The sequence below is a fragment of the Hemiscyllium ocellatum genome, chromosome 22 (genome assembly GCF_020745735.1).
Source record: "Hemiscyllium ocellatum isolate sHemOce1 chromosome 22, sHemOce1.pat.X.cur, whole genome shotgun sequence".
In the NCBI taxonomy this organism is placed as follows: Eukaryota; Metazoa; Chordata; class Chondrichthyes; order Orectolobiformes; family Hemiscylliidae; genus Hemiscyllium; species Hemiscyllium ocellatum.
Genome location: NC_083422.1, coordinates 38,993,501 through 39,008,317, shown reverse-complemented (window position 1 = coordinate 39,008,317; position 14,817 = coordinate 38,993,501). Strand labels below are relative to the sequence as shown.

At 39.2% G+C, this 14,817-nt stretch overlaps 1 protein-coding gene across 1 annotated transcript in view; it reads right to left on the bottom strand.

Moving 5' to 3' along the window:
* Window positions 1-307: 307 nt before the first annotated feature.
* The window catches only part of LOC132826153 (hyaluronan-binding protein 2-like), a 32,783-nt gene continuing 18,273 nt past the window's right edge, over window positions 308-14,817 (bottom strand). Inside the window, exons 6-11 of the mRNA XM_060841798.1 lie at window positions 14,379-14,473; window positions 10,233-10,491; window positions 5,135-5,277; window positions 4,041-4,175; window positions 3,809-3,951; window positions 308-463 (exon numbers count right to left, since the gene is read on the bottom strand). Coding sequence (XP_060697781.1) covers window positions 308-463; window positions 3,809-3,951; window positions 4,041-4,175; window positions 5,135-5,277; window positions 10,233-10,491; window positions 14,379-14,473 — 931 coding nt within the window. The remainder of the gene's footprint in view (window positions 464-3,808; window positions 3,952-4,040; window positions 4,176-5,134; window positions 5,278-10,232; window positions 10,492-14,378; window positions 14,474-14,817) is intronic.

The window sequence follows — 14,817 nt, the reverse complement described above, 5'->3', positions numbered from 1 at the left end:
TTTTCTTTTATCTCATCCTCTGTCTTATGTAACTGGGAAATATTACTATTTTCACTTTTGAATTATTATCACCAATTATCTACTGAGATGCTTTTATGCCATATCTCCCTGCTTATGAACAATGTTTTGTGAGATATACAATGCATTTAATGTACTTAAGCAATAGTAAGTTTTAAACAATTAAAATCCAGGTTAAGTAACACAACCTGTAGACATTTTACTTGAGAATTATATAAGTCCTTCCTCTGAATTGTGTGGATGAATTTTAAGCATGTTGAACTTAAGTTTCACATTATAAAATTAGTCGTTAGTATATTATTCCGTGAATCCAGCTGAGGAAGTTGATGACACGGGCATAAACACCTGGTTTATTTTTCACCCCACAGCGATCGCCCCAGCTCACTACGCCATAGATCTGGTAAAGTCCATCCTTCACACAAGTCAGTGGTCCTCCTGAATCACCCTGTAACAAAATTGACAGCATTGGGTTAAATTGTTTCATTTGTTGCTTCCTGTTTCCCCCCTCCCTCTGCTATCATTGCCTTTGAGTCCTGCTGGGATGCAGTTCCACTGGAGCCAGCAACTATCTGCTTTCTTGCTCAAGTGGCCATTTTCCCTGTATTTGTCTCGGAATTGGGTGACAGCAGGTACAAAAAAACTCTTAATCAACCTGTCCAGCCACAACTCTAGAGTAGGTGAGACTTGAACCTAGGCCTCCTACCTCAGAAGTAGAGACATTATACTGTGCCACAAGACCACTAGTTGAGCAAACAGCAAGAATATGCTACATATCACATTGCACGGCAGCTATGTTGATGTGAATGTGAAAGGCTGAAACTTTGCATTTGTCCACTAATACGCACAGAGAGACACTGGGAAATAATTCAGGGGGCACCTTGTGTAATGGAGTCTTAAATATCAGCTAGTAATGGTGAGGGAGGGAGAGCCGCTCAAGCACTTTTGCTGGGACCTCCAGCAGCAGGGGGTGATAGTGAAGGAGGGTCCTGGCACAAATACAGAGAATGTTGGAGAAATTCAGCAGGCCCAGCAGCCTTGATGGAAAGACAATCAGAGTTAATGATTCAAGTCTGGTATAATTCGTCTTCAAAAGAGTTGTCATTCCGAAAAAAAGTCATACCAAATTTGAACCATTAGCTCTGTTTTGTTCTCCGTGGATGCTGCCAGACCTGCTGAGTTTCTCCAGTGTTTGTTGCAGAGTTGCAATATGTGCATATTGTGCCTTTATTTGAGGACACTGGTATGACAACTGGGACAGCTGAACAGACTCCCCGTGGAGGAATGGGTGTCTCAGTGGTTAGCACTGCTGCCTCAAAGCACCAGGCACCCAGGTTCAATTCTGGCCTTGTGCAACTGTCTGTGTGGAGTTTGCACATTCTCCCCATGTCTGCCTGGGTTTCCTTAGGGTGGTCTGGTTTCCTCCCACACTCCAAAGATGTGCAGATTAGGTAAATTGGCCATAGTGTTCAGAGACGTATAGGTGAGGTGCATTAGTCGGTGTAAATGTAGAGTAATAGTGTAGAGCATTGGATCTGGGTGGGTTACTCTTCGGAGGATCAGTGTGGACGTGTTGGGCCGAAGGGCCTGTTTCCACACTGTGGGGATTATATGATTCTTTGGGTGAAAGAAGCCTTGCAGGATGGAGGAGACAAATACTTTTCCCAACCAAATGTAAACCTAGGCTTGTGCCGTGTAAATACTGCCTCTTTTGTGCTAACCTAATTTTTTATGTTTATAATAACCTGCTGTCAGTGGAATAAGAACCTTTTGTTTCATGATCAATGGACTGTCCATGTGATTAAATCTCATGTTATGTTTGAATTCTCCCACCCCATTTCCTGGCCCAGGGGCACTGAGACTTGCTTCCACACTTCAAAATCCTTTGGCTGAAAACAGATTATTCAAGGCAGATTTGGGATTTATGAATCCTTTAATCTTCCGATTGAACTGCAATGCATACAGTACTGAGATAGAAAAGAAAAGAGACATCATTAAGGAGGTCAACTAAAAAGTGACAATAGCAGTACATAGAAGAGCTGCAGTCTTCTCAGTGAAAGGAGTCTGTCTCTGAAATCAAAGACATGTATCAAATTGGTCAGAAGCAGAGGCATTTATTCAACAGCTGGCTTTCTCTTCCAATGCTCTCAATTTAACATGTTTCCAAATTAGGTCTAGAATATTTGACCTTTAGAAATTAGTTTTATTAGTCATATTTGCACCAATCACCTATGGGAGCTTTAACATCAGTGGGTCAATGTCAGACACAGAAGGGTGGCTAAAATGGCATCAAGGCAGCCAGAGAAGTTTCAGAACATGCACAAAAGCCGTGTTGAATTTTGTGTTGAGGTTAATAAACCACTAAAATTGTGCTGCTCAAGGAGGTTAGAAGGGTGCATTGGGGAGCTGAGAAAATGTCCTGTTGAAATGCTAAAAATCAAATAGGAAGAATCGTGGTCAATTGAAGTACACAACAAAGTGAGAGGAAGAGCCAAATGACGTCGTAATGTCTAAAAGGAGCCATACATAACCTAGAGATGGAGTTCATAAGCATCCAAGGGAAGCAGAAGAAAGTATGAGAAAGTGTAAGAGAAAGGAAAACACAAATGGGAGTCCAGCCAGAGCCACTCAGAAAATGTTCTTTAACTATGTTAGTAGCAGAGGGAAGGTCAGAGAACAGATGTGTTCATTAAAAGATAAATTAGCTAAAACTATTAGAGATGATTAGGATGTGGAAACATATTGAATGGATTGTTCACATCAATTTTCACAAATGAGTACTGTAAGCAAATTGCAGTTTGAATGAAAGGGGCCCAGCGAAGTTAGTAAAGATCCATTACAGAGAAATTGGAAGAATGAAGTATCCATAAAGCCCCTGGGTGAAATAGCATATATCCTGAAATCTACAAGGAATTGAAAGCAGAAATTACAGACATTTTTTTTCAATAATCTTTGAGGCTCAAGTCTTTGGGTAATTGGAAGATGGTGAATATCATTCCAGTATTCTAACAAGGAATTAGTCACAAACCTGGGGCTCCAGTTGCATTTCATCAGTCAGGGTCATAACACAATGAAGATGATGATACAACAGTAGTATTAGATCAGAACTACTTTGATGGCAGACTTGAACTGGGCATTCTAGGTTCCCGTTGGAAACAGGAAAACCATATATTGCCCAGCACACTGAACTGCCTCATATAATTTATAACTGTCAGAATAAAGCTAGTGATGCATTGACAAGTGCTGATATTCTATTTACATTATTAAGTCTTAGAAATGTAGAAATGTAAATACAGCACTACACATATCTAGCTGATCATACATAAATAAAACTGGGATAAAAGTGTCATCCAGCACCAGAATCTGTGATGAAATTATAAATAGTTGGAACACAGTAAAACTAGGGTTTAGATACAAAGGCATTTGCCTTCAGAATGTGATCAGAAGCTGGATAGACACTAGATTTGCAATACCTTCCACTTTATGGAGCAGGTACTGGTAACTAATCTATACCCTCACAGTGTGAGCAATAATTTTGCAAACACTAGTCTCTACCAAGGTGAAGACAGTTAGTTCAAGTTTTTGTTTTCAGAATATGGCTTATTGAAAATGAAGGAATGCTAGTATGGTGGCGATGTTGGCCTCTGTGCTGTCCATTCTAGAGTATAGATTTCACATTGGGAAATTTCCAAGTGCTTTCATTACCAACAATGTGGAAAACATACCCCTTAATAATGAGAATTCCTTAACAATTATTAGAGCAATCATCTCAGGAATTAAGTATGAGACCAACCTGGCAACTATCTACTCCTCCTTCTAGATTTCCTGCACAGATCATGGTGCTATCAATGACACCATCATAAGATGTTGGTCTATTGCAAATTCGTTGAGCGATTAGTTTCACAGATGCATCCAATAAATATTTTGATCCATTCCCTGAAAAGAACAAAATGCATGAGTATTAAGTTCTTAGCACAGAAATTTAACTTTTCAATAAAAAAAATTAACATAATGCATTTGCTAACCTGCATTAGTTACACCCCATCCTGAAATATAGCATTCTGAGTTGAGAGGTAACTCAACATCTGGCAAACATGCTGCTCGGACATATTTTGTTTCCTTGCTGCACTCTCCTCCAACACTTTGTAATTTCATTAAGGCTGAAATACAAGTAATGAATTATTTTAAGATTTCCATGCATAAAGTCATAAATAACTTAGGATAGATTTGCTCTTTTTAGAAAAACGTCTTTCAAATACATTACACAACATCCAGAACAACTGGGATACTATTGCTGATCTTAATTTTGAAATTATATTTTGAAACCAAAAATTCCTGGGAGGCCTTGATAGAATGGCTAACGGGCAGATGTTTCATCTTGTGGAGGGTTCTAGAACTAGTGGATACAATTTAAGAATAAGTGGTCTCCTTTTTAAAATGAAGATAATACTTGCATCTCTGAGAGTTTGTTTGTGAATTCTGTTCTCCAGAAAATAGTGAAGGTGTATCATTGAATTTATTCTAGGTAGACTTAACTGAATGTTTGATAGACAAGGGATTCAAAGACTATGTGTGCAAACAGAAAGGTGTGATTGTGACTGGATCAACTATGATAGGGCCAAATTACCTAAACCAGCTCCAAGGTTTATGTTCCTTTGTTCTGAAACAGGCAAAATGATTTTAAAGGTAGTAAATCAAAGCAGATTCATGAAAATAACCAAACAACTATTGTGGAGATCACTAATAACATCGAGAATTGTTTAGTGAACCTATCTCCATGACTGGAACTTTGCTTTCTGAGGTAATCAACTTGGGAATTGTCTCAGATGGAAAATTAGAAGGAGTATATACCTGACTTTCAAAGTTTGGCAGCAGGATTACAAATTTGCAATATAACATAAATTTGCAAGATAAAGCTGCTACTCGTTTCTTCAAAGTGTGAACTTCTGCACATAGTATTATCCATGGAGTTACTTTGGCATTGCATTAAACAAGTAGAGAAAGAAAACTCCATTATTTTTCTGGAAGTCTTTCTTACCAATATGGAACCAGTCAACCAGTAATCGCTGTGATTTTAAATTTGCAACTTACTAGCTGATTAAGCAAATAGTTTCCTCACCAATGTCATTGTACAAGGCATTTTCAGTTTCTTCATAGTTTGGATGGACAATTATTTGTTCAACGTTGAACTTTTGTTCATTTAGTTCTGTTTGATCTATATTGTGTTTCCCAAGTAGTACCTGATAGTGCTTGGCTTGAGTGCTACAAGTCATTGGAGTGATAAAAATAATTAGATTATGATAAAAAGTCAACATAGTGATTAAATCCCACTGTACAGTCATATGCAGAGCTACCGATAATAAACACAGGCTTGTACTGGCACATAATTAACAAATCTTAATGCCTTTAACAAGTAAAATGGATACTTTTAAAACAATAATACTACTGAAATATTAAAAAGTCAATTTTTACTCTTACTATCTATGATACTTAATTTCTATATATTTTATTTCGATTCACTTTTAAAAAAAATTATTTCTTATTTATTTTAGTCGAAAATGGTTTTTAATAACCATATGGAACTTGGAAGTGTCGGTGTCGGACTGGGTTGGCAAAGTTAAAAATCACACAATACCAGATTACAGTCCAACAGGTTTATTTGGAAGCACAAGCGTTTGGAGCGCTGCTCCTTCATCATGTGATTGTGAAGATTAAGATCATGCTGACAGAATTTATAGCCAAAGGAGTCCATTGACATGGAGGTGTGCTATGGAACATAGAACATAGAACAGTACAGTACAGGCCCTTTGGCCCTCGATGCTGTGCCAACCTTTTAACCTACTTTAAGATCAGACTAACCTACATACCCTTCATTGTACTATCATCCATGTGCCTATCCAAGAATCACTTAAACATCCCTAATGTATTTCTCTACCACCACTGTAGACACTCATCATCCTCTGTGGAAAGAACCTACCTCTGACATTTCCCCTAAACCTTTCTCCAATCACCTTACAATTATGCCCCCTTTTGATAGCCATTTCGACCCTGGGAAAAGGTCTCTGGCTATCCAGTCTATCTATGCCTTGCATCATCTTGTACACCTCCATCAAGTCACCTCTCATCCTTCTTCACTCCAAAGAGAAAAGCCCTAGCTCCCTCAATCTTTCTTCATAAGACATGTCCTCTAGTACAGGCAGCATCCTGGTAAATTTCTTTTGCACCCTCAGGGCTTTATAGCGCTGCAGCATAATTTTGCAGCTCTTAAAGTAAATTCCCCCGCTAATGAAAGCAACCATACCATATGCCTTCTTAATAACCCTATCAACATGGGTGGCAACTTTGAGGGATTTATGGTCATGGACTATAAGATCCCTCTATTCTTCCACACTGCCAAGATTCCTGCCTTTAACCCTGTATTCTAAATTCAAATTCAACCGTCTAAAATGAATCACTTCACATTTTCCCTGGTTGAACTTCATCTGCCACTTCTCAGCCCAGCTGTGCATCCTGTCAATGTCCTAATGTCAGTACAACCTACAACAGCCCTCCACACTATCCACAACTCCACCAACCTTCATGTCATTGGCAAACTTACTAACCCACTCTTTCACTTCCTCATCCAAGTCATTTGTAAAAATTACAAGAGCAAAGGGTCCAGAACAACACTGGTGTTCCATAATTTGTAAGTTCAACAGGCCAGAGTATAGTTCAGATCAAGGCTAATGGTGCAGATTTGAATCCTGTTCTGATTGAGGTGGATTTTGACCCCGCCTGCATTTCTTGGCTCTGAGAGTGAAAGGCAACAACAAGTCCCAAGACCATAAGAAATAGGAACCAGAGTAGGTTGTTTGTCCCCTCAAGCCTGCTATGTATTCAATAGGTTCATGTCTGATTACACATTCCTCACATCCACTTTCCACATTTTCCCTGTAACTCTTGGTTTAGCTACTAGTCAAGAATCTATCTCAATCATAAATATACACATTGGACTGTGTCCCCACAGCTCTTTGTGGCAAGAAGTTCTAAAGACTCTCAACCTTCTGAGAGAAGAAATTCCTTCTCAACTCAGTCTTAAATTGGCGCCCCCTTATTCTGAGACTATAGCCTCTGGTCCTAGCCTCTCCCATGAGGGGGAACATCCTCTCAGCATTTACCCCGACAAGCCTCTTTATGTTTCAATGGGATCACCTATCATTCTTCTAGACTTCAGTGAGTAGAGTCCCAACCTGTTTAGCCTTTGCTCGAAAGCCAATCCCTCAATACGAGAGGTCATCCTGGCAATCCTTCCCTAAACTGTCGTCAATGAAACAATATTTTTCCTTAAGTAATGGGACCAAAACTGCATCTAGTGCTCTAGATATTGTCTCACCAGCACCTTGTACAGTTGCTGTAAAATATCTCTACTCTTATACTGTGACCCACTTGAAATAAGGGCCAACATTTCATTAGGCTTCCTGACTACCTGCTGCACCTGTCTGCTAGCTTTCTGTGATTTGTGCTCAAGAACCCCCTTTGTGTTTTCCTCCATTTAAATAACACTCTGTTCTCCCTTACAAAACAAACAATTTTACATTTTCTTACACTATACTCCATTTGCTAACTTTTAACAAAAAAACTGCAGAGAAAACATTTCATTATGAAGTATCAAAAGAGAATGAGCCAATGATCTGTTTCGGGGAGAGCCCGTAAGGAATAACATCAACATAATATTCTATGCCTTATCCAGTCAACTGCTCACTTTTGAGCTCAGACTCATTTAATATTATCTGATAAGGTTGATAAACAACTCGAGAGGTTAGCATTTGCAAACGTTATATTACAAGAAGCTGAAAGTAATGCAACAGTCTATTACTGCAGACTTTATTAACCAAATGAAATGAACTCACGTATGAAATGAACTCATGAACTCACTTATTCAACTAGAAACGATGAGGGAGAATCAATGAATGTGGTATATTTGAATTTTCAGAAAGCATTTGGTGAAGTCCCAAATTAGAGCTTATTATGCAAAATAAAAGCACATTGGATTTAACGGTAATTTATTGACATGGATTGAGAGTTGGTTGCAAATGGAAAAGAGAGAGTAGAAATAAATAGTTTATTTCTGGAGTGGAAGATGGTGGTAAATTGGACAATACCAGGATTAGTGCATGGGTCACAGCTATTCACAACGTATATCAATCCCCTTACTTAGGGAAAAACATTGTTTAATTGAAGGCAGTTCAGGGAAGGATTGCTAGGATGAACTCCACACAATCAAATATAATATTTTCGAGGTTGCTGATGTCACAACTAGGGCCTGTATGAGTTGTGAGGAAGACACAAAGAGACTTCAGGACAATTAAGACAACTGCAAATGTGTTGCTGGTCAAAGCACAGCAGGTTAGGCAGCATCTCAGGAATAGAGAATTCGACGTTTCGAGCATAAGCCCTTCATCAGGAATTGAGATGCTGCCTATCCTGCTGTGCTTTGACCAGCAACACATTTGCAGCTGTGATCTCCAGCATCTGCAGACCTCATTTTTTACAATTAAGACAAGTTGAGTTCATAGGCAAATGGATAGCAGATACTGAACATCATAGATAAATGTGAAGTTACTGACTTCGATAGGAAAAACAGAACGGACATTGTGAAACTTGTGAAGAGTTAAGAAAAGATTTGTAAGGATGTTGCCAGGGTTGGAGGATTTGAGCTATAGGGAGAGGTTGGGCTGGGCTATTCTCCCTGGAGGGTTGGAGGCTGAGGGGTGACCTTATAGAGGTTTATAAAATCATGATGGGCATAGATAGGATAAATAGACAATTTTTTTTTTCCCTGGGTTGGGGGAGTCCAGAACTGGAGGGCATAGGTTGAGGGTGAGTGGGGAAAGATATAAGAGACCTAAGGAGAACTTTTTAACACAGAGGGTGGTACATGTTTGGAATGTGCTGCCAGAGGAAATGGTGGAGGCTGGTACAATTACAGCATTTAAAAGGCATCTGGATGGGTACATGAATAGGAAGGGTTTGGAGAGATATGGGCCAAGTGCTGGCAAATGGGACTAGATTAATTTAGTATATCTGGTTGGCATGGATGTGTTGCACCATAAGATGTGTTTCCTCACTGTGCATCTCTATGATTCTATGGCAGAGTATTACTTAAATGGTGATAGATTGGAAAATGTTGATACGCACAGGGACCTTTGTGGCTTTGTACACTGATCATTCAAAGAAAGCACACAAGCAACAAACAGTTAGGAAGGTAAATAACATGTCAGCTTTCATTGCAAGAGGATTCGGGTACTGGGACAAGGACAATTTATGTAGCTGTACACGTTGATGAGATCACAGCAGGAATATTGTGTGGAGTTTAGCTCTTTTGTCGAGGGAGAATTATACTGGATGTGGAGGTAGTGAAGGTTCATAACACTAATTCTTGCGGAGGCAAATTTGTCATTCGAAAAGAGATCGGGTCTGCATTTACTCGAATTTAGAAGAATGAGGGATTTCATTAAGTATGAAAAATTCTGACAAGGCTGGACAGTCTGGATGTAGAGATGATGTTTCTCTGGACTGGAGGTACTAGAACAAGGAATTGTGGTCACAGAATATGTCATTTCAGACCGAAATTAGGAGAAAGTTCTCCCCTCAGAGAGTGGTGGTCCTGTGAAGTTCAATACCAGAGAGAACTTTGGATGTGAAGTCACTGAACACATTCAAGAAATAAACAGATAAATTTCAAGAAGCCAAGGGTGTCAAGGGATTATGGGAGTATAGTATAGTCCCATATACTATATAGCGCTAGTATAGTATTGAGATAGCTGATCAGCCATGATCATGTTGAATCTATTTTCTATGTCCTTTTGTTTCATAATTCAGTATCAGATAATGATTGCTTCTTCATTTCAGATAGCCTCACCAAATTTGTTCTGCTACACTTTATTACACTTTCATACTGAACATGACTTTCAAAATTGCTTATGCATTCACAGATGCAGAAGTTTTCGTGATGATCCAATTGTTTTTGTCTCAAACTGGAAATAAAAATTGCTAAGCCATGGTTATGGAAAGGATCGCCTCCTTTATAGTCTGGAAGTGTTCAAAAACTCTTTATTAATGCATTTTATCCAAATAATAATATTTTCAATGGTTAACCATAATCCATCTTATTTCCATCAAAATCTATCTCTTCCAGGTTAGACTAAAAGCAATGTTGTTTGTTCCTAAGTTCATACCTTGCTTCTAAGCAGTGAGCTGCAGTAAGAACCCAACAGGGTGCAATTAAGGTTCCTCCACACTGGTGTCCTGCATTATAAATACTTAGTGCAATTTTTAGTTGCACAGATGCCTGCCAAGGGTGCCTGCCACGAGCTGTCTTCTGCCCACCATAGATGCGGCTTAAATTTCTTCTCAATCCTACTTTTCCACAACTTTCAAAAGAAGTCGGGATCATAGAGGTTGGCTCAGCCTCTGGTTCAAGTGTTGCAGTGGTTCCTACAACAGAACACAAAATACTTTAGGTTATTGTCTGAGAGGTGCAGTTCCTATACCATACCATCACCTGAAAAATAAAAAGACATGGAATAAAAATTATTGTTTCTGTCAGCAAAGAACTTCACCTGAGCAAATCGCTGCGGAGAAGTTTGCATTCATTTCAAAACATTTGTCTGAAGCAGTATAATAGAATTAGAATTTGGGTGAGTTACACCAAACTGTTAAATGTTGGATATGATCAGGAATGTTTTAGGTTGATTAATTGGCACTAAGCCTTTTAGGTGATATTAGTCTTGACTATGGTATTAGGTGAAGAAGAATGCCCATAGGATGTACCAGGCCGATTTGGCTCAACCTTCTTAATCAGTAAGTAGTGTTATTCACATTACTTCATAGTTAGTCACATTGCATCTAAGATACACGAGTGTCTTTTGTATTGCACCATGCTCAACTTTAGTGTAAGCACACATTAGTACTTTAGCTGGTTTATGTTTCGATGTGTCTGAATTAAGGCCTACCCAAAAAATGACTGCAAATCCCCAGTTACAAAAAGGCTATTCAAACTGCATTCATTTTCTGGTATTTATGCTTTCAAAAACTTTTCATAGCATTAAAATTTTGGTTTACTGAGAAATCTTTTCTTCAAGATGGCAACAGAGCAAGGGAGGGAGCTGAGCTTGGGACTTGTCCACTTGAGTTGGCTTTCTTCCTTTTTTAAAATTCTTTTTAACTTTGCTCTTTTCTTTACCTCTTCTGTTCATTTTATTTTTTTCTTAAGCCTGGAAGGTGTTGAGTGAAGGAGGAGGCCTCTGGCAGCAGCAGTACCAGGATGAGGCAGCCTGAGGTCTCCCAGTGAGGCAAGGAACAGGTCCGGGGCTGACTCACCCAGCCCGGGCTCACAGACTTCCAAGGCTCCAGGTCCACGACTAGGCCCAGGCGCCGGAAGGAGGAGAAAGGCTGTCTTGGCTCGGCATGGTGTTCTGCTAGTGTGACAATCTCATCCCAGTGTGGCAGTCTCGTTCTGGCATGGAGGTCTCATTCTTGTATGGAGGCCTTCTTCATCTTTTGCACCCAGGTAGTCCAATGGCCAGGCAGGCAGCCTCGTCCAGCAGAGGCAGTTTTGACCCGGAATAGTAGGCTTCTTCGGTGGAGGCTTCCGGCCTAGTATTCCAGAGGCCAGTGAGGTGGTCACGTCTGGCTGCATCTTCAGGGTATTCCATCATTCCTTAACTGGCTTTCCCTAACTGCAGGAGCCATTAACTGAACAGTGATGAACTTTGCCTTAATTTTTTTTATTATTATGTATGACTTCTGTCACTGATGTAGGTGCCATGGTGGGGTGTACACCAAGTATATTGGTAAGAGTTTTGGTATAGTCCCCTTAAAGTCATTGTCATTAGAACTACATCCCTTTATGAACTATACTTATTTTTGATGTTAAGAACATTAATAAAATTGCACCAAGTTAGTAGTCTGAAGCACATGAAAAATAACTAAGAATGGAAAGAAAACAATTGTGTTCTCTTATGCTGTCTGTGTTGGGTTATGGATAATTTTACACTTGTATTTATGCAAATTAACATGAACCAACAAACTTCAACCACCCATTGGATGTTCTTCTGATTGAGTCTACTGCAGAAGCTTTACCTGACAGTGTTCAATTTTCATGTTGTCTTTCATGGAGGATGTTAGGACCATTGGAAAACTATGTAAGGGCTGCTTGCTATGAAGAAGGACCAAAGGAAAATTGGGGATCTTTTCATTAAAACTGAGAAATTTAAGAGGAGAGTTTGAGAAAGGCATTCCAAACAAAGTTAAGATGATGCGGGAAGAGAGAAGTCTTAATTACTTTTTTCCAAAAACTTAAAATTTTGAAATTTAAAAATGTGAAATTTTTTAAAAACTTCACATTTTCTCCATGTGTTTGAGGTTAAACTGACTGCAGACAAAATCTCAGATGGTAGAAATTCCAAGCCCCACATGGTCAGACTTTCAAAATCAGAAGCAATGGAATTTGTGAGGATTCCTCCCAGGATCCAGAGAATGTGAAGGCAGCTCACGCAATCTGACTTGGTAATGGAATGGATACAAGGAAACACCAGACTACTGCTGACACTCTGTCAGTGGTTCAGGTGAAGTAGGCAAACAATTGTCCAAGAACTCAACATATTTAAGGCACTATCTGTTCACTTATTTATGAGGCACAGTGAAGAAATTGCAGCAATTTTGTTAGGTTCAATTATGTGATGAAGAATTGCACAGATTTGTATGTTCTGCCTTGATGACTGGCTCAAGTATATCCTTAACGGTTTTGCTCTATGAAGTGTTTTAAACAGCGCTGTACATTAATGTAGCCAATGTCCTTTTGGGTCTATATAAAAATTTGGTGATCCTACAACCTTTCGTATGGACATCTAGCAAAAGACCCACCAGGGAATTCTGGGTATTTCCACATGTCAGACAGGGTCAGATCAATCTGTTTGGGGCCATGCTCTCTAACTATACCACCTGCACTTTTCATATGAGAGACTGTTCCATTATCATCCTTTGAAGCTCAACTGTGGAAATGCTTTAGCATGGATACCTTTGAGCTTCTGGAGTGGTTTTTCTCATTTTAATCAACTATTATTCCTGGATCGAAATCTAGAAACTCAGCTGATCCATCTCAGGGGCTAGGATTATCTCTTTTAGGAAATTGTTTTCCATGCATGGAATCCTGGACGTGATTATCTCTAACAATTCCAAATCTTAGAATTTTCTTGATGAGTGTTTCCAATCCTTTGCAGCCTCACTTGGGTTTGCTTATGTCACAAGCTCACTGAGTTACCCTCAAGACAATGACATGGCTGAGGGACCTCATCATAAGTGCTCGAACGAAAGAAGATTTCCATTTAGTCCTACTCAACTCTAGCTATACACAGGTACACGTCTTCACCCGATGCCAACTTTTGAAGTGTGGAAGACTGCAAATCCACATCCCTCATTTTCTTCGACAGTAATGCCAAGTGTCACAATGCAGGACCATGAATAAGTACTACAGAAAAAAAAGAATGTCATACAAGATGCTTCACACCTTCAACTAGAGACATAAGGTTCATGACTTGCTACATCCCCAGAGTGCACATGAGGACTAGGCTCTTCATTGGCTGACTATTTTCAGAAGGCAAGACCTCCATCTCCAAAGTCTTGATTTTAAGAGGTCTCTTGGAGACCTCACTAATGCCGGATGGGAAAGTAGTTTGGTCAACCAGCCAGTTTAAAAAAAAAGCAGCACCAGTCTCCTTCTGGCTCTACAATCCATGGCTCAGATCCTGTACAAAATTTGCCTCAAGTCTATAACTTTCATGCTGCTGGTTAGCATGATTGTCATCTATTTTGGTTGTAATGACCAAATAAGACTATGCATACAGAAGTGGTCTTACATAATCAGTGATGTAGTGGTAATGTCACTAGATGTTATAAAGTTACATGGAGACTTTATGTAGACTAGCAATTCAGAATCAGGTAATATTCTGGGGACATGTATTCAAATCTTGTCATGACAAATGGTGAAATTTGAATCCGATAAAAATCTAATGATGTCTAGATAACCATTGCCATAAGAAGTAATTCAGTTCATTGATGTCCTCTATAATAAGGAAAGCTGCAATTCATACCTGACCTGCCTTACATGTGATTCCAAATGCATAGCAAAGTAACTGCTCTCTGAAATGGCCAGACAGCCAATCAGTTCACAGACAACAAATGTCATCCTTGCCATTGACACCCACCTCTCATCCATGTATGAAATCTTTAACAAAATGGTATCCTTGAAAAGCCAGATCATGCAATATGATGACACTGTGGTCAATCATATACAACAGCACAAATATTTTAGCTGTACGCACCAGGGTCACACTGAGAGATTGCACAAAAGTCCCATTTCAGTTTTCCATTTGGTTCTTTAAAAAAGCACCAAGGCTTATCGTCATCATCTGGATTTCTGGTTGAAAAGAATGTTTAAAATGCAAGGTCAGATTTAGTTACTAAACATCATTTTGAAAGTATACATCATTTCTATACATTATTGCAGCCATTTCCTTTTTTCCATTGTTTCCTCTCAACACTAATTTGAATTTTAAAATTCCTTTTTCACTTCAGAAAAAGGAGATGCATTTCAACAAGACTATATACATTTGTTTGGTTCTCTTCTGTATAGCTGATGCTGAACGTCTTATCGACTATAAACTGGACATCTTTCTTATAATTCTTGAGCTGAAATCCCTTTAAGAATAAAGAGCCAACTTGAAGGGGTTTGTACGACACATCCATTTGCTGAGCTATAGT